Source organism: Diaphorina citri, unplaced genomic scaffold (assembly GCF_000475195.1).
Source record: "Diaphorina citri unplaced genomic scaffold, Diaci psyllid genome assembly version 1.1 scaffold3235, whole genome shotgun sequence".
NCBI classification, from domain to species: domain Eukaryota; kingdom Metazoa; phylum Arthropoda; class Insecta; order Hemiptera; family Psyllidae; genus Diaphorina; species Diaphorina citri.
The window spans coordinates 1-20,700 of NW_007380646.1; the positions used below are offsets into that span (position 1 = coordinate 1).

The 20,700-nt window shown below is 37.4% G+C and overlaps 2 protein-coding genes and 1 long non-coding RNA gene across 3 annotated transcripts; 2 read left to right on the top strand and 1 right to left on the bottom strand.

Annotated features, from left to right (window-relative positions):
* Window positions 1-438: 438 nt before the first annotated feature.
* On the top strand, window positions 439-2,661 carry LOC103520118 (serine/threonine-protein kinase PAK mbt-like). Its single transcript, XM_008485215.3, has 2 exons — window positions 439-565; window positions 1,307-2,661. The coding sequence occupies exons 1-2, from the start codon at window positions 455-457 to the stop codon at window positions 1,466-1,468; spliced, it is 273 nt and encodes a 90-aa protein (XP_008483437.3). The 5' UTR covers window positions 439-454; the 3' UTR covers window positions 1,469-2,661.
* Window positions 2,662-4,397: 1,736 nt separating this feature from the next.
* LOC113471902 lies at window positions 4,398-4,951 on the top strand. The gene is made up of 2 exons (XR_003394427.1): window positions 4,398-4,572; window positions 4,697-4,951. It is a non-coding gene; the product is annotated as an uncharacterized LOC113471902 (long non-coding RNA).
* A 1,470-nt stretch (window positions 4,952-6,421) lies between these two features.
* Window positions 6,422-18,801, bottom strand: LOC103520119 (serine/threonine-protein kinase PAK mbt). Its single transcript, XM_026831363.1, has 9 exons — window positions 18,400-18,801; window positions 17,669-17,724; window positions 17,197-17,423; window positions 15,575-15,811; window positions 14,704-14,832; window positions 11,288-11,326; window positions 9,042-9,230; window positions 8,388-8,648; window positions 6,422-6,451 (listed from the first exon to the last, which is right to left on the bottom strand). Exons 3-9 carry the CDS (start codon window positions 17,413-17,415, stop codon window positions 6,422-6,424), a joined length of 1,104 nt encoding a protein of 367 aa, XP_026687164.1. The 5' UTR covers window positions 17,416-17,423; window positions 17,669-17,724; window positions 18,400-18,801.
* Between the last annotated feature and the right edge of the window lie 1,899 nt (window positions 18,802-20,700).

Here is a 20,700-nt window from a genome sequence, read left to right on the forward strand (position 1 = left end):
ACGTACCTACTGAAGATGGTAAAAGAAAGAATATTTTTTTATATATTTTATACATAAAAGAATAGGATCAAACACTTCTTGACAGCTATTTTATGAGTTCTTTGTTAACGACAAGGGGGGTTTTGAGCTTTATCTCATAATGAAAGCAAAGTTGCCCCACAGAATCGCTCAAGTGAGTGTTGTGTTTTGAGGTGTTAAAAAATATGAAGAAACTTTTTCTTCCATCAATGTATGAATAATTAATGGTTGCCCATGATTACGTAAATTAAGTTGAAGATAATTTTATCGGAAATTGAGCAATCTTCTTCCAATCGGTTGGTCTCATCATTGCCTATATTATCAAGTACATTTTTCATCATAATATAAATTGTACCTACTCAAATTTTAAAATGTACCGAGCCATGTAATTGATTCTTTGACTATAATTTTGTTTAACTTTTGCTTCCCAGGTATAATGGTCGTAGAGATGGTAGATGGAGAACCTCCATTCTTCAACGAACCGCCCTTACAAGCCATGAGAAGAATCCGTGATATGCCTCCACCTAAGTTGAAAAACACTCACAAGGTATGTACTTGTACCTATAATTATTTAGACCATTAATATACTCAATAATTGTGTGTTTAACTGATCTAATTAGACTAAAAGTATCCTTCTTCTTTTTCTTTTTCTTCGGCTTTTCCCGTGTTCAGACGGGGTCGGCGTTTTTCGTCAGCCTTTCAATCAGCCCTAACTAGGGTGATTGCTTTGAATACTTGTGTGTTTAACTGATCTAATTAGGCTAAAAGTATCCTTCTTCTTCTTTTTCTTCGGCTTTTCCCGTGTTCAGACGGGGTCGGCGTTTTTCGTCAGCCTTTCAATCAGCCCTAACTAGGGTGATTGCTTTGGATACTTGTGTGTTTAACTGATCTAATTAGACTAAAAGTATCCTTCTTCTTTTTCTTCGGCTTTTCCCGCGTTCAGACGGGGTCGGCGTTTTTCGTCAGCCTTTCAATCAGCCCTAACTAGGGTGATTGCTTTGGGCTGACAATTGGTTTTGACTACAAAAATTTTACGAGTGGATGCCCTTCGCAACCTTTGCTATTTCTTTAGCAAGGAAAAATTTCTTAAATACTCAATACTTGTGTGTTTAACTGATCCTATTAGATATTTTAAAAGTATCAATTCTATCGGATCCTTATTTTTTGTTTACGTATCTATGTTTTATGTGTCTATGTACTCGTATTCTATGCATTGTATGTTCTTATAATGGGCTTGTCCCGTAAATATACGTTATTATTATTTGATTTTCCGCGTTCTTTTTCTCAGGTATCCCCACGTTTACAAGGATTTCTGGAGAGACTTCTAGTCAGGGATCCTCTGCAGAGAGCCACGGCCGCTGAACTACTTCAACATCCTTTCCTAAGACAGGCAGGTCCCCCGGCCCTCCTTGTGCCATTGATGAAAGGCTCGCGTCATAGTAATTGTTAAATAATTCCTACATTCCTGGGACACAGTATTTGTTAATTCATAGTAATTCCTCCATTTCTAGGACACAGTAATTATTGTTATTTCATAGTAATTCCTCCATTCCTAGGACACACTAATTGTTAATTCATAGTAATTCCTCCATTTCTAGGACACACTAATTGTTAATTCATAGTAATTCCTCCATTCCGAGGACATACGGTATTAAATTTGTTAATTCATAGTAATTCCTCCATTCCTAGGACACACTAATTGTTAATTCATAGTAATTCCTCCATTCCGAGGACATACGGTATTAAATTTGTTAATTCATAGTAATTCCTCCATTCCTAGGACACAGTAATTGTTGATTCATAGTAATTCCTCTATTCCGAGGACATACGATATTTGTTAATTCATAGTAATTCCACGATTTTTGTTGTTGTTTTTACTTTCTGTTATGTCTGTGTATAGGAACTCATACATATATAGAAGTAATTAAATTTTGTTGTTTAATAACAACAACTCTGTTATATAACTTGACATTTTAGTACTTAACATTTATGTTGATATTCCTAGATACCTGTCTGGTATAATGTAATAAGAAGGTATAACACATTTCTTGTCGATCTGGTTGGCAAATGGTAATAGGAATATTTTCGTAATTCAGCTAACAGTGTTGATATTTTCAATATGGTTCAAAATTATGATGTTTTCCGATAAATATTGCAAATGGCCAATGCAAGCTAAATATGTACCTTATTTACCAGACAGTTATAATTTACTTAGTTCATGCTTAATTCGCCTAATTCATGCTTAATTCACCTCATTCATGCTTAGTTGATGGGCCTTGTTTACATTACAAGAACTAGCACTCTGATTTACGCAGTGCGTACTTTCTTTGCGTACCTAGTTACTGCGTATAGCGTAAGTGGCAATGATCTACGCTTGTTTTGTGAACCAGGTCTTGTCTATGTGTACTCGAAATAAGAAAACAATATTTTATTATTTAACCAATTCGCTTTAACCTCTAACAAAAAAATAGCTTTGTTTATAAATATGTATATTTTATTTGTTATTCTATTTTTCAAGTAGGGTGTATATTATCTGTATATTTTATTTTGATCGTAATGGTTTTTTAACCAAATTTCCTTCTTTAATGTTCGTTGCTGCTGTTATTGTAGCTGTTCAGAGATTCACTCCTCGTTCTTGGACCAACATTTTTTCATGTCCAGGATAATATTTTTCCCGTGCATTTTGTGGTATTTACCTCATTCCAGAAAAAAGTTGACGTTTGATCTCGGTCAAATGAGGCTAAGTTTGCATTATATCTTTTGTACCCTAATTCGTAGGGGAAAAATTGTGGTGAGCAGTTTCCCTCCTATTTTATTTTTCCTCGTATTTTTACTAAGTTTCCCCCCTTTCCCTCTTCGCTTTTTTTCTTTCACTACCTTTCTCTCTCCCTCTTTCATCTCCCGCCATTTTATAGTAAAAAATGTTCGGACAAGAAAGTACGAGTACAAGGGCGAACAATTATTTGTACTTTTTGTTTCGTACAAAATCCGAACCGATATTAACCCTTTTTCTTAGTTTTTCCGAGCTGAATCCTTTGGAGCAAAAAAATCCCCATATTTTGGCTGATATACGTCACTCATCTAGTGCTCACTTTTTTGGAGAAAGATAAATATTTTATTATTATTGCACCAACTTCCTACCACACCAGCAGGTTGCCATCATACGATCAAGGATACCACTTCCTTAGTTGCTCAGAATCATTTCAATATAATATCTTACTGACCGAGATAATTTTGCACTGTGCTTGCCATGAGATTTTGCACCAACTTCCTACCACACCAGCAGGTTGCCATCATACGATTAAGGATACCACTTCCTTAGTTGCTCAGAATCATTTCAATAATATCTTACTGACCGAGATAATTTTGCACTGTGCTTGCCATGAGATGACCTGACTCAGATACCCCCTTAAATATCTACCTAACTGGGAGAGAAAGGTAGTGAAAGAAAAAAGCGAAGAGGGAAAAGGGGAAACTTAGTAAAAATACGAGGAAAAATAAAATAGGAGGGAAACTGCAGAGGTAACAAGCTGGGCCCGTCCCTCCGGGAATTTTTTAGCCCGTAGTTTATTAGATCGTGATTAGAGAAAATCAGTAGGCACCTATGTACCTACATAATTTGTTTAATATTCAGTTTATTATTATTCTTGATTTGATTTTACTTTCATGTAATGATTTAAAATCAAGACGATCGTGATTAGAGAAAATCAGTAACTATGTACCTACCTAATTTGTTTAATATTCAGTTTGTTATCATTCTTGATTTGATTTTTTTGATTTTACTTTCATGTACTGATTTAAAATCAAGACTAGAGCCCGTTCTCCCTTTATTCCCAATAATATAATGATTAAGTCACCCATCCATTTATTGGCCCTGCTCGGCGTAGCTTAACATAGGTGACGCTAAAACCGGTCTTAAATGATCGGAATATAATGTTGAAGTCACCCATCCATTTATTGGCCTTGCTCGGCGTAGCTTAACATAAGTGACGCTAAAACCGGTCTTAAATTAACGACAGATCTACGCTAAAACCGGTCTTAAATGATCGACTGAAGTGTTATCTAAAACTTTCTCGCTTTGAGTTCATAGGTCGTCGCGCCGCTAAAACCGGTCTTAAATTAACGACTGAAGTGTTATCTAAAACTTTCTCGCTTTGAGTTCATAGGTCGTCGCGATAAATACTAAAACCGGTCTTAAAATAACGACTGAAGTGTTATCTAAAACTTTCTCGCTTTGAGTTCATAGGTCGTCGCGACAAATGACATCAGGGCTCACTTGTGTGCGAAAATGTGAAAAAAATCCCCCAAAAACCAGTTCTTTTGGTTTTTTGGCTTTATGGTTCTCTGGACAAAATTTGCACCACCACTTTCGAAAAGTACGCACTGCGTAAATCAGAGTCCTAGTTCTTGTAATGTAAACAAGGCCCATCAACTAAGCATGAATGAGGTGAATTAAGCATGAATGAGGTGAATTAAGCAAGAATGAGGTGAATTAAGCATGACTTAGGTGAACAAAGCATGAATTAAGTAAATTATAACTGTCTGGTAAATAAGGTATATATTTAGCTTGCATTGGCCATTTGCAATATTTATCGGAAAACATCATAATTTTGAACCATATTGAAAATATCAACACTGTTAGCTGAACTAAGTAAATTATAACTGTCTGGTAAATAAGGTACATATTTAGCTTGCATTGGCCATTTGCAATATTTATCGGAAAACATCATAATTTTGAACCATATTGAAAATATCAACACTGTTAGCTGAATTACGAAAATATTCCTATTACCATTTGCCAACCAGATCGACAAGAAATGTGTTATACCTTCTTATTACATTATACCAGACAGGTATCTAGGAATATCAACATAAATGTTAAGTACTAAAATGTCAAGTTATATAACAGAGTTGTTGTTATTAAACAACAAAATTTAATTACTTCTATATATGTATGAGTTCCTATACACAGACATAGCAGAAAGTAAAAACAACAACAAAAATCGTAGAATTACTATGAATTAACAAATATCGTATGTCCTCGGAATGGGGGAATTACTATGAATTAACAATTAGTGTGTCCTAGGAATGGAGGAATTACTATGAATCAACAATTACTGTGTCCTAGGAATGGAGGAATTACTATGAATTAACAAATTTAATACCGTATGTCCTCGGAATGGAGGAATTACTATGAATTAACAATTAGTTATATAACAGAGTTGTTATTAAACAACAAAATTTAATTACTTCTATATATGTATGAGTTCCTATACACAGACATAACAGAAAGTAAAAACAACAACAAAAATCGTGGAATTACTATGAATTAACAAATATCGTGTGTCCTCGGAATAGAGGAATTACTATGAATCAACAATTACTGTGTCCTAGAAATGGAGGAATTACTATGAATTAACAAATACCGTATGTCCTCGGAATGGATACAGGGAAATTTCTAATTACCAGCGCACGCAAGCATCTAATTATATCAAAACTGAAAGTAATCAACATACAGAATGCTTCAAAAGTCAACGAGACAACGGTCTGACCTTAATGTGCCTAAGAAAAGAGTATGAAAGTATCAAATCATCATGATCATCAACAATTCTTTGTAGTAAAGCAGTGAAGCTTTTTCACAATTTTGTTGATATCACAACATTACTAAGTGCCTCCTTAACAATCAATTTTCATATTTCAATAATCTTTTTACACTGGTAAAGCCGCCACTGTTTGCTACTCGATCAAAGTAGCTACTCACTTGTCCTCACGAGGCTGAGTGCACCCCGAACTCCAAACACTGAGCCGAAAAAAATCGACCCCTGCCCCTTTCGCTATACAATATAGTCTTCAAGGAACAATGAAGATTTAGATTGGGACATTATGTATTAAAGGGTACCTTGAAAGTAACATTATCCTAATATCCCATGTTCATAATGGGTAAAAGAGGGGTCGATAATATCGATCTTAAGGACCTGAGTCGAAAAAATTCGACCCCTGCCCCTTTCGCTATACAATATAGTCTTCAAGGAACAATGAAGATTTAGATTGGGACATTATGTATTTTCTCGTACATAATGTCCCTTTAGGGTACCTTGAAAGTAACATTATCCTAATATCCCATGTTCATAATGGGTAAAAGAGGGGTCGATAATATCGATCTTAAGGACACTTAATACTGTGTGTGTCCCAGGAATGTAGGAATTATTTAACAATTACTATGACGCGAGCCTTTCATCAATGGCACAAGGAGGGCCGGGGGACCTGCCTGTTAAAGGGTACCTTGAAAGTAACATTATCCTAATATCCCATGTTCATAATGGGTAAAAGAGGGGTCGATAATATCGATCTTAAGGACACTTATTTCATCGTCATGGTACCCCAAGTATTGGCGTAATGAATCTTAGAAACACTCTGTACACGGTAAGAACACCTGCTCTCAGAAATGTCACAATCTTTATGCTAATTATCCATAGGGAAAAACATAGTTTTTAACTTTCAAGCTTTCATATTTTCAAAGGGGAAAAGGAATAAAAATTACAAGTAGGTAGTTTTTATATGCAAATACTTCACAAGGGCAAGGAAATTAATGGCACAATCGGCACAATGGCTATACTGCTGTTAAGACTGCACATTGCGACGTCTATAAAAGTCTTATTAAAAAGCGAAAGCATAAATATTATTCGCACTCTTTGTTGCCGTTTAATGAACATTAGAATATAATAAGGCTGCATGTTATTCAGTTTGCATTTACAAGCTTTAGTTGGAATTGTAACTCAATAATTATTATTATCTTTTGGCACAATGGCTATACTGCTGTTAAGACTGCAGATTGCGACGTCTATAAAAGTCTTATTAAAAAGCGAAAGCATAAATATTATTCGCACTCTTTGTTGCCGTTTAATGAACGACATTAGACTATAATAAGGCTGCATGTTATTCAGTTTGCATTTACAAGCTTTAGTTGGAATTGTAACTCAATAATTATTATTATCTTTGAGTAAAAACACCGTGCACAATAGAAACTGGAGTTACACATACTTAATTAGGTCATTTATTTTTGATGTCAATTTTCACTTGAGTTAAGCAAAATTGTGCGTAGTAATTAATAGACGGGTGGCATTAAACCTAGGTACCTACATGTTTATACGACATCGCAAAATTTTCACTTTTTTCTGGGTCTACCCATTTTTCTTACTCCGTGAATGCCTGTTTATATTTCTCTTCCAGTAGTTGAGTGGAATAACTCCTTGGGGAGAATCCTACCACTTTAAATAAAGCGAGAAAAATCTTCTTCTTTTACTTTGCCATATTCTCAATTTCATTTGGGCTCGGCATTTCCTTCCTTTAGTCTTCCCCTCCACAATCCTCTATTCACTGCTTCCTCTCTGGGGAGAATCCTACCACTTTAAATAAAGCGAGAAAAATCTTCTTCTTTTACTTTGCCATATTCCCAATTTCATTTGAGCTCGGCATTTCCCTTCTTTAGTCTTCCCCTCCACAATCCTCTAATCACTGCTTCCTCTCTTCTCCATACGTTCTCTCTCAAACCGCACATCCGCTCTGCACTTACTCCGCTCCGCACAGCCGCAAACCGCATATCCTGTACTCCTATCCTTTCTTATCAAGTTGTGACTCAAACTCCAAGCCATGCCTATATTTGTAGAAGCTTAACCCATCCTTTAGGGCTGTTTGCCCTTACACCTAAGCCTCGGAGTGGTCTTTTTGTGTAATGTTAAGCCATGCCTAGATAAAAAAAGAAACAAGGGAAAATGCCCGTTAGGACATTTTATTTATTTATACAATAAACGGCTTACAAAAAAAGAGCCATTAACATGGTAGGGGAAGGGTACCTTCGCCGAAATTCCTTCTTCGAAATTCATCGCCGAAATTCATCAAATTCCTTCGCCGAATGGCAATAGCAGAATAAAAAAAAGATATCTTTTTGTATCTGCTATACACCGGGGTGATGGTCTCTAGCTCTAGCCATGTTAAAGTGGCTGGCTCTTCCTGAACCGCAGTCAACCATCGGGAGGACGTCTGCTATACACCGGGGTGATGGTCTCTAGCTCTAGCCATGTTAAAGTGGCTGGCTCTTCCTGAACCGCAGTCAACCATCGGGAGGACTTGTGCTTGGTCTTTAAAAGCAGAGAGAACCCTTTGAAGAACTGCCAGCTTGCTGGCTGGTTAGGGTTAGCTGCTCTCCTCCCTGTTTATAGTCTCACAGCCAGGCGCTAGTCTACTCTCTGTTTAACGTCCCTTAGGCCGACAATGTTTAACGTCCCCTAGCCCGACAATGTTTATTCTGCTATTGCCATTCGGTGAATGCTAAAGCCGCTACAACAACATCATATTCCTAGTCTTCTTACCCGTCCATCAGCAGCGAGAAGTATAGAGTCACTCTTAATATCACGATGAATAACTCCCTGCGAGTGTAGATAGGCGAGCGCCTTCAAACACTGCTTGCACACGGTGGCTATTTGTTCTTCGTCCATGCGAGCATAGGTGACAATATCCGTGAGGGCACCCCCTTCTAGGAACTCCATGACCACCCAAAGTTCATCCCCAACCAGGAAACTGTCGTACATTTCCACAATGTTCGGATGATGGTAGTCCCGCATTATGACCACCTGTAAAAAGAACGGGTGCGTGTCAATAAGAGGAAGGAGGACGCATTTTTAATTGTGTCCAGCCTACTTAATGCTTCTCACAAATATACCCCAATTATTACACCTAGATAAATTTTATGACTTGATTTGGAATCGAACTACGAATCCTCAGGTCCAAAGCGTTAATCACTGCACCACTGAGATTGGTGAGCCTGTCAATTTCTAGATTTACTTTTTTTCTAGATTTAAAAGGCGTTGAAGAAAAAATGTCAAGGAGATTGTTTTCTTAATTAGTTCTTCTTCCCCTCTTTTTGTCTTTTCCCGTGTTCAAACGGGGTTGACGAGTCAACCTTTGCGAATTCTTTAGCAAAGGAAATTCGTACAGTAGACAGATTAAACCATAACATTTCTTACCTCATTAAACAGCAGCTCTCGTCTCTGCTGCTTTCTCAAGTCCATTTTCTTCACCGCCACTTTGCGTCCCGTGTTTTTGTCCGTAGCAATGCACACCGTTCCTGTAGATCCTTCTCCGATCTTCATAAACTGCTCCAGATTATCTCTCGGATCCCCAGCACTCACTACCATTTGTAGAGCTGCTCGGAACTGAAACAAAGAAAACATATCAATAAGCATAATATTTAAGAAAAATTAAATGGAAATATATTGGAAAAAATGAAAATATACGGGGAAAAAGCTCAAAAGGAGTTTGCTGTTCTCAGGACTTTGCCTTTAGCCACAGGTCGTTTGAATTTTGCAGAGAGCTTAGTTTATGATGATTAAAAGTGTTCGTGGGCCGGACCTTGTCAAAGTATCAAAGTTTATTTATTTCATGTTTCAACACATTGGGTTGTTAACATACATCAATAGGTATATTCAGTAGAAAAAAAAGCAAAGAATGAGACAAAATGTGAAAAAGCAGATGAAAATTAGCAATTTCCAATATCCTTAAGGACTTTATTCAGAAGCCACTACCCTAGCCTGCTGCTAAAATTAACATTAATAATAAAAATCTTTCGTCAATCCCTGTACGAATGAATGTAAAATTATAACATTTTTTTCTTCATTGTTATTATATTTCCAGTATTAAAGGGATGAGAAATTAAATTATTGATTAGCTCCTGGACTACATTAGTCTTATCACGTAATGGTGAAATCCTTTCACTTTAACCTTCCAGTACCTTAAGTAGGAAGGTGTGCGTTTTAACATAACGGAGGAGGGGGGGATAGATTAGCAAAAGGGGGGACCATACTAACATAGTCAGCATATTAATAGTAAACTTGATCTATTACTATTATTCTCGGATAAAAATTCAATCTCATTTACCTACTTACTATTGGCATATGGCTGTTGGAATAATGAGACTTTCTAATCTTAAATAAGGTTTATAGTATGTTTATAAGAATATAAAGTGCATTTGTCCAAAGAAAAATACCATAGGCCCTTCTTCTTGGGGACGATTCATCACCTCAGCGGGTATAGAACTCACGCATTCTTATTTATCCTCACCTTAACCGGTTTCCTAGGTAGATATATTCCTCATATTATCCTAGCAGTTCAATTATTATTCTCACGAACCTAGGTCGGCCCGGAAATCCCATTACACAGAATTTTATGGAAACTGGACCCCCTGCTATGTCACTATGACTATGATACCCATTTGCCCATCCATCTATAGTTCTATACGGAGGCTGATAAATTTCACATAGGTATTATAACATATTTTATATTGTATTATGATCAGAAACCCTACCAACATGAAATAAATAACACGGAACGAATTATTAGCTTCAAATTTATGCATATTTCCAGAGTTTGCTAAAACAGACTGCAGTGTACAACAATGGTGGCTGACTTACATATCAATAAGCATAATATTTAAGAAAAATTAAATGGAAAATATACGGGGAAAAAGCGCAAAAGGAGTTTGCGGTTCTCAGGGCTTCACCTTTACCCACAGGTAGCTCCAATTTTGCAGAGAGCTTCCATAGTTAATGACGATCAAAAGTGTCCGCGGGCTGGACCTCGAGAAATGTACTGTTCGGCCGTTATTTTGGGTTAAATCTTTGAAAAAGCTCAAAAAGAGTTCTCCTCCCTCAGGACTTTAAATTTCGGTCAAAGTAGCCAAAACTTAACACAAAAATGAAATCAATTATGTAGATCGATAATGTTCCTGGGCCCTGTTTCCAGAAGGTACGGTTCGGCTGTTATTCCGGACCAAAGTTTTGCTATTTAGGGCTATACTCGGGAAAAGCTCAAAAGGAGTTCGCTGTTTTCAGGACTTTGCCTTTAGCCACAGGTCGTTTGAATTTTGCAGAGAGCTTAGTTTATGATGATTAAAAGTGTTCGTGGGCCGGACCTTGCTTGGGACTTTGCCTTTAGCCACAGGTCGTTTGAATTTTGCAGAGAGCTTAGTTTATGATGATTAAAAGTGTTCGTGGGCCGGACCTTGAGAAATGTACGGTTCGGCCGCTTTTAAAAGTCAAAACTTTGAAAAAGCTCAAAAAGAGTTTGCATTTCTCAAGACTATAAGACAAAAACAAATAAGATCGAAGTCACTTAATTGTTTAACTCCACGCCTACACAAAAAGCCCACTCCGAGGCTTAGGTGTAGGGGCAAACAGCCCTAAAGGATGGGTTAAGCTTCTACAAAGTCACTTACTTGCTCATGCGTGATTCTCTTACCCATTTGCCCATCCATCTATAGTTCTATACGGAGGCTGATAAATTTCACATAGGTATTATAACATGTTTTATATAGTATTATGATCAGAAACCCTACCAACATGAAATAAACAACACGGAACGAATTATTAGCTTCAAATTTATGCATATTTCCAGAGTTTGCTAAAACAGACTGCAGTGTACAACAATGGTGGCTGACTTTTGTTCTGCACGCCACATAATTTTATGCGAAATATGAGTAACGGTGCATTTCATACCCTGGAAACCAGAGTCTCACATTACACTCCCTTACAGAATTACCCCTAAACCGCGGCAGCTTCAGCGAGAATTTATTCATGCTGCTTCGGTGGTGGAATTTTCGGCGGTTTCTCGTCTGGTCGGGTTTCGAACCCACTATCTCCAGATAGAGATTATTGTTGACCACTTGGTTGAATGACACAATATGGCCGCGAAATAATTTTTACTACTTTTAACCATTTTCTCTCTAAGCAAACCAAAAATTCAGCGCGAACAACATACCTTTTAGAATTGTTAAAGTACCTACTTAAAAGGAAAAAAAGCAACATTAACACAGTCCATAATGTTGGGGTATATGCATCATATACCTCCAATTTATTTAACAATATCACTATTTAAAAAAAAAATCGATTCCATTATTGGACCCTTAGGAAAGATACTTCGAGGAGGGTTTCTTGAAACACGCGCCACCAAAAATGCAGACAAAAAAGAGCAACATGAACACAGTCCATAATGTTGGGGTATATGCATCATATACCTCCAATTTATTTAACAATATCACTATTAAAAAAAAAAAAAAATCGATTCCATTATTGGACCCTTAGGAAAGATACTTCGAGGAGGGTTTCTTGAAACACGCGCCACCAAAAATGCAGACAACATTACACTCTGGATATTAGTGTCTTGGCAAATTTGATGTTCTTATATCACGCTAAGTGTAGAGCTACCAGCAGACAGCCTTTGTTCCCAAGAATACTGGGAGAAAACGAACTCTCAAAGGTCGGGAGTAATACGACCTGTAAAGCTCGCCATACACGCTACAAATTGGTCTTCCTATCTGGTCTTTCGATAGATCGTTGCTTGTGTACGCGATATTTGCGTAAACTTAAAGGTCAACATAACCTAACACTATAGGAGCCATGATCCTATTGACACACCAAGAAACTTTTGTAGTATCCAGACTTGGTAGCAGTAAACATTCCAGCTCAAAATTCAATATGGATTTTTTTTTCTTTTTATCCATATAAAAAATATTACAGGGAAAATTGCTTGTGTACGCGATATTTGCGCAAACATCAGATTCAAACAAGTGAAACTTGCAAAAATTTGCTCTAATATCGAGTATACTGTTGACATTTGTGACAAGCAGAAACAAGCAGAAATGCTTGTCACAAATGTCGTTCCCTGCTCAATACACTACGCTAAATTCTATGACTTGACTTGGATTCGAACCACCAACTTCCAGATTCAGAGTCCACCATGCTAACCACAACACCACTAAGGTTAGTATCAACATTGAATCAAATACAAAATTAATAGGTCAACATAACCTAACACTATAGGAGCCATGATCCTATTGACACACCAAGAAACTTTTCTAGTACCCAGACTTGGTAGCAGTAAACATTCCAGCTCAAAATTCAATATGGATTTTTTTTTCTTTTTATCCATATAAAAAATATTACAGGGAAAATCTATGCAACTAACCCATTTATTTGACTTGTTAATTTCAGCATGGACACCCTGGTAACAACAATTACAATAGGTCCCAATATCCTCAGATGAATATGAATGGACCCCGTCCTGCTCAACCTATGAACGCCAACAACAGTATATTACCCCACAACAATATCAACAAGGTATTTATAACTAACAGAAATATAGAGAAGTTATTGATAAGTACAACAAAAATATACCTAGATAAGTTATAGATAGTAATTATTAATTAAATAATAACAGTATATTACCACACAACAACGTCAACAAGGTACCTATTCTACTTCTTTTTATTCGCTTTTTCCCGTGTACAGACGGGGTCGGCATTTTTCGTCAGCCTCTCAATCAGCCTTAACGAGGGTGATAGGTTTGGTCTGACATTTGGTTTTGGCTACAAATTTTACGAGTGGATGCCCTTCGCACTCAACCTTTGCTATTTTCTTAGCAAGGGAAATTTAGGCTGGTATATTCCTAAAGTCCCCCAGTTAGACTAAGCATTACAGTTAATAACCTTGTATAAATACCACTGGTGTCCAGTAACATTCCAGTTAAGTTAGACAAAATAAACTTAGTTCTGTTCAATTGATCCTGGCAAATTAAATGGGACTCTAATCCTATTCGCTTTGCACAAAAAACTAACATTTTGGAATGACATTCAAATAATTACTATTTGTGTTTCAGCTACCGGTTGGTAATGATCTAATCCGCACTCCAGTCCCATACCAAGACACAATTCCCAACAGTAAATCAACAATAATCTCTATCTGGAGATAGTGGGTTCGAAACCCGACCAGACGAGAAACCGCCGAAAATTCCACCACCGAAACAGCATGAATAAATTCTCGCTGAAGCTGCCGCGGTTTAGGGGTAGTTCTGTAAGGGAGTGTAATGTGAGACTCTGGTTTCCAGGGCATGAAATGCACCGTTACTCATATTTCGCATAAAATTATGTGGCGTGCAGAACAAAAGTCAGCCACCATTGTTGTACACTGCAGTCTGTGTCCAACAGTGGAGGAGGTGTCAACTACAACACCCCTGTCAACAATAACAACAACACACTGTCTCCAGCCGTACCTGCGGGCTTTGTTAATAAACAGCAAATAGAGCAGAAGCAGACGCCTCAAGGACAGCCACAACAGCAGAACCAAGCTCAACAACAGCAAAACCAACAGCAACAGCAGAGAATCACGCATGAGCAAGTAAGTGACTTTGTAGAAGCTTAACCCATCCTTTAGGGCTGTTTGCCCCTACACCTAAGCCTCGGAGTGACGATTCATTACCTCAGCGGGGATAGAACTCACGCATTCTTATTAATCCTCACCTTAACCGGTTTCCTAGGAAGATATATTCCTCATATTATCCTAGCAGTTCAATTATTATTCTCACGAACCTAGGTCGGCCCGGAAATCCCATTACACAGAATTTTATCCACTGAACCACTGAGATTGGTGAGCCTGTCAATTTCTAGATTTACTTTTTTTCTAGATTTCAAAGGCGTTGAAGAAAAAATGTTAAGGAGATTCTTGTTTTCTTAATTAGTTCTTCTTCCCCTCATTTTGTCTTTTCCCGTGTTCAGACGGGGTTGGCGAGTCAACCTTTGCGAATTCTTTAGCAAAGGAAATTCGTACAGTAGACAGACTAAACCATAACATTTCTTACCTCATTAAACAGCAGCTCTCGTCTCTGCTGCTTTCTCAAGTCCATCTTCTTCACCGCCACTTTGCGTCCCGTGTTTTTGTCCGTAGCAATGCACACCGTTCCTGTAGATCCTTCTCCGATCTTCATAAACTGCTGACCTAATTAGGTCATTTATTTTTGATGTCCATTTTATTTATAGTAATAGGGGGGAAATTTTCAATTTGAGATTTAGAGGACTACATTCAATGTACCAACTCCCCTTGGATCACTTGAGTTAAGCTAAATTGTGCGTAGTAATTAATAGACGGGTGGCATTAAACCTAGGTACCTACATGTTTATACGACATCGCAAAATTTTCACTTTTTTCTGGGTCTACCCATTTTTCTTACTCCGTGAATGCCTGTTTTTATTTCTCTTCCAGTAGTTGAGTGGAAGAACTCCTTGGGGAGAATCCTACCACTTTAAATAAAGCGAGAAAAAAAATCTTCTTCTTTTACTTTGCCATATTCCCAATTTCATTTGGGCTCGGCATTTCCTTCCTTTAGTCTTCCCCTCCACAATCCTCTATTCACTGCTTCCTCTCTTCTCCATACGTTCTCTCTCAAACCGCACATCCGCTCTGCACTTACTCCGCTCCGCACAGCCGCAAACCGCCCTCAAATCGATTGTTCCTTTGTTACTTAATAGAGGTTTTACATGCTTATAACGGCTGAGGTCTTGTCATGATGGGGGTTTTACCAAATAATTATTGCTCATAATTATTTCTCTTTTTCAAATATTTTTTTTAATTGTACCTTCTATTGTTTTAAGAAAGAGAGAGAGAGAGAGAGAGAGAGAGAGAGAGAGAGAGAGAGAGAGAGAGAGAGAGAGAGCCTCAATAAGTTCACTTACAGGAAACTGGTTGTGATTGGGAGGTGGGTGTGGAGACGGTGTATATTGAGGAGGCATGACTAGGATCTCCCCCTCAGGAAGTACAGGTGGCATATTTGGCGGCTGTTGGCGGCGCAATCGAGGCGGACTTGAAGATCGGAGCGAGTTAGAGCGCGCCACATGTGAAGTTTTCGGAATTCCATTCATCAGATTGTTCACACCGCCACGGACAGTTTTGTTTTCGCCACGAACAATGGTCTGAACAGATAAATTACATTATTTATTATTTATGAAAGACTCTCCTATCTGTCCTCTGGTTGTGGTTATGTACTGGGTTGAGTTGACACAGGACTAGGTGAGACAGGATATTGTTTCTATAGTTTGGCAGTTATTTATGAAAGACTCTCCTATCTGTCCTCTGGTTGTCGTTATGTACTGGGTTGAGTTGACACAGGACTAGGTGAGACAGGATATTGTTTCTACAGTTTGGCATGGGAGTGGTAACTTAAAAACAAGGCAAGTTTACCAACCTTGCCTATTTCAACCCGGTACATAACCACGACCTCATGTTCCTTAAATGTCCTATGAACTTTTTGCACCTAAACTTCTGTCCTACCTTAGTTTGGCATGGGAGTGGTAACTTAGAAACAAGGCAAGTTTACCAATCTTGCCTATTTCAACCCGGTACATAACCACGACCTCATGTTCCTTAAATGTCCTATGAACTTTTTGCACCTAAACTTCTGTCCTACCTTGGAAGCCAGCAATGACATTGTAGGGAAATATTGAGATGAGAGAGGAAAAATGGTATAATGTTCAATGATCTCAACATTCAACCTTGCCTATTTCAACCCGGTACATAACCACAACCTCATGTTCCTTAAATGTCCTATGAACTTTTCACACCTAAACTTTTGTCCTACCTTGGAAGCCAGCAATGACATTGTAGGGAAATATTGAGATGAGAGAGGAAAAATGGTATAATGTTCAATGATCTCAACATTTGCAACATACCTACACTATTTATTTATCACATGGCATTTTAATACACAACAAAATGAACGAATTATAAATCAATCTAAAATAAATCTAGATAAATTACAGAAAATCAATCTTAGTGGTATAGTGGTTAGGTACACAGTGAATTTCACATCTGCAGGTTTGTGGTTCGAATCTGAGTGAAGGCTATACCTAATGTCGATATTGTAACTGTAGAACAATATTTGTGACACGCATCCCTCCCACAAATAAAATTTCTTATAGAGTATAACTTTTTTTTTTCCTCAGAAGAAATGGCCACCCTGGTTGAATATGAATTTATAATGCTAAGTAGGTTAGTTGGTAAGTACCTAGTTAGAAATCTAGGTTTCTATTGTTGATAGCTATGTAATAAACTTATACTTACTTTCAAATCCAAAATTTCTGTTGGGGTGATTTCTGAAGGATCAACCAGGGGCAATGGGCGGTTTGAGCATCCCTCCCACAAATAAAATTTCTTATAGAGTATAACTTTTTTTTTCCTCAGAAGAAATGGCCACCCTGGTTGAATATGAATTTATAATGCCAAGTAGGTTAGTGGGTAAGTACCTAGTTAGAAATATAGGTTTCTATTGTTGATACCTATGTAATAAACTTATACTTACTTTCAAATCCAAAATTTCTGTTGGGGTGATTTCTGAAGGATCAACCAGGGGCAATGGGCGGTTTGTGCTCTTCAAAATTTGGTTGTTGCCAACAATGCTTGCCCATTGTAATGGGAGTCCAACAAATTTTCCTTCTCTTTTGTCAAAGCCAGTGTGAACACGGTGTTCGAAATTGGAGGGTTGAGAAATTTGAGGTTTCTTTTTCTTTTTTGAAAACATGACTCCACCTAAAGATGAAAAAAGAAAAAATACAGAGCATAAGTATTTGTAAAATATTTGTAGCTGGTCATACACTGAACATGATTGATTTAAATATGTTCTACCTTACCTATGGGTAAAATGTTTGAAGGGTGAAAATCTAGCTGAACACAGTACAGCTAAAATCTGAAACACAGTAAAGAAAGAGTATTTGTAAAATATTTGTAGCTGGTCATACACTGAACATGATTGATTTAAATACGTTCTACCTTACCTATGGGTAAAATGTTTGAAGGGTGAAAATCTAGCTGAACACAGTACAGCTAAAATCTGAAACACAGTAAAGAAAGTTCATTAACACAAAATTAGTGCCCTAGCGAGGAAGATACTTAACAATGTCTGATAAATTCTAAATTTATTGCCTAATCCGTGTTATAATCAAAGCCAAGTAACTTTAATGGGAGTGAAAGTATTAAAAATAACAACTTTGGTAATTGAGCCTTAAATAATAGTACACATTTTCTTCTTTTTGCAAGCACAAATGTCAAAAGTTGTATATTGAAAGTACATAATTACACATTTTCCTCATGAACCTAAATGGGATCCACAACAATCAGCATTGATCATTTGCATGTTACAATCTTTGACATTGCTGGGAATCAAACCTAGGTCTCTTACATCAAAGGTGACTGCAGTGAACACTATACTACTTGTGTCATGATAGCTGGCAGCACTTCTCTACAATAATACCAATTATTTTTCTTTTTTAAACTGCTTAACTATGTAGCCTGTAACAGTACCTACTTACTACCTAGATCTAACCTCTTCTTGGATTCAAATGTGTGTCCTAGATTGGCAAGTCAAAAACCCTACTATGACATTCCTAAGGATATAGGTAACTTTATAAAGGTAAAACCTAATGTATTAAACTTCTAATGGTATCAGTTAAAGAAAAATTTGACTGGATGTAAGTAGGTACAAATTAGAATACACCCATTTCATTACCTGGATTCTTTGAGTTAAAAAATCATACTAAACAATCACCCATAAATAAATTGTCAGTGAGATGATAGGAATTTCATAAACCAATATGAAGTTTATGTTAAAAAAAAAAACAAACAGAACTATTGACTATCCTTGATAAAAGTAAAAAAGGAACAAAAAAGAGGAAAGAGGTGCCAGGTACAAAATGTTCTAAAAACCTAGAAGGCCCCTCAACAGGTTAGTGAATGGAATAAAACTTCTACAAAAGCCAGAAGAACATGGTAAAGCTTGGGGGTTCAATTTTCTTGAGAGTTCTTTAAAAACCCAAATTAACACTTATTTAATGATAATTACAGAGAAAAAATTACATGAAATAATTAAAAAATGCACAAAAATTGACATTGACAAATTGGTAATCAACTATTTGAAGTATGCCAAACTTTTTAAAAAGAATTTTGCAAATTTTTCAGATTATAAACAAACACAGAGGACATTCGGATTACCTCTGTGGTGATCGTGTTTACGCGGCCTTCAGAGCGCCAAATTCGAATCTTTTCCCCCCGGAACTGCCGTTGTTCGCTACCGATCATTTGTTTACATTTTTGTAGAATCTGATTGGAGCTTCCAGTGAGTAGGGGAAATAAACAGAGCTCTGCACCAATCAGATTACTCTAAAAAAGTTAACAGAAAATGGTCTTCAGCACGTTTCTGTTTTTCAGTTACCAATTTGGAATTTTTGGCCACTTTTCTTTTTTCTTTTTCCAGATTTTCCAACCCCAATAATGTCCGCGTGAAACGTGAAGTGACTTGCAAATCCAGAAAATTGTAAATAGGTAAGTGAAAAACTGGTAGTTCTTTAATATTAAAACCTACAAATTAAAGGGGCAGAAAGTACCAGTGGCTTCTTTTTCCAGATTTTCCAACCCCAATAATGTCCGCGTGAAACGTGAAGTGACTTGCAAATTCAGAAAATTGTAAATAGGTAAGTGAAAAACTGGTAGTTCTTTAATATTAAAACCTACAAATTAAAGGGGCAGAAAGTACCAGTGGCTTTTGCTGAAGATCGGTCTAAAATCAACTTGTCTTATTCAAATATTAAGCTTGGATAGAGGGTATGTCTGATGGGACACAGTACTCCCTGTACTCCCCACTTAGGTGCTGGGTCAATACAAGATTTTCAGAAAGTATCCTGTTAAAATATTTGCAATGAACATCTTGATTGATGTCTACCAAGTCACTTAATTGTTTAACTCCACGCCTACACAAAAAGCCGACTCCGAGGCTTAGGTGTAGGGGCAAACAGCCCTAAAGGATGGGTTAAGCTTCTACAAAGTCACTTACTTGCTCATGCGTGATTCTCTCTATTCAAATTAAGCTTGGATAGAGGGTATGTCTGATGGGACACAGTACTCCCCACTTAGGTGCTGGGTCAATACAAGATTTTCAGAAAGTATCCTGTTAAAATATTTGCAATGAACATCTTGATTGATGTCTCGGTAGTGAACTTAAAGTGGATTTTTTTTTTGACTCTGGCAATCAACCTGCCTTGGTAGCGTAGTGGAAGACGCTCACCTGGTAAACAGGAGGGTGTGGGTTCGATCCCAGCCAAGGCATGGAATTTTATCCTCATTTATTTGAGATTTTGACCACATAATAATGGAGCTGCTGTTTATTAACAAAGCCCGCAGGTACGGCTGGAGACAGCGTGTTGTTGTTATTGTTGACAGGGGTGTTGTAGTTGACACCTCCACCACTGTTGGAACCCGGGGAGGATTTACTGTTGGGAATTGTGTCTTGGTATGGGACTGGAGTGCGGATTAGATCATTACCAACCGGTAGCTGAAACACAAATAGTAATTATTCGAATGTCATTCCAAAATGTTAGTTGTTTGTGCTAAGCGAATAGGATTAGAGTCCCATTTAATTTGCCAGGATCAATTGAACAGAATTAAGTTTATTTTGTCTAACTTAACTGGAATGTTACTGGACACCAGTTGTATTTATACAAGGTTATTAACTGTTATGCTTAGTCTAGCTGGGGGACTTTAAACAGGGAATATACCAGCCTCAATTTCCCTTGCTAAGAAAATAGCAAAGGTTGAGTGCGAAGAGCATCCACTCGTAAAATTTGTAGCCAAAACCAAATGTCAGACCAAACCTATCACCATCGTTAGGGCTGATTGAGAGGCTGACGAAAAACGTCGACCCCGTCTGTACACGGGAAAAAGCGAATAAAAAGAAGTAGAATAGGTACCTTGTTGACGTTGTTGTGTGGTAATATACTGTTATTGGCATCCACTCATAAAATTTGTAGCCAAAACC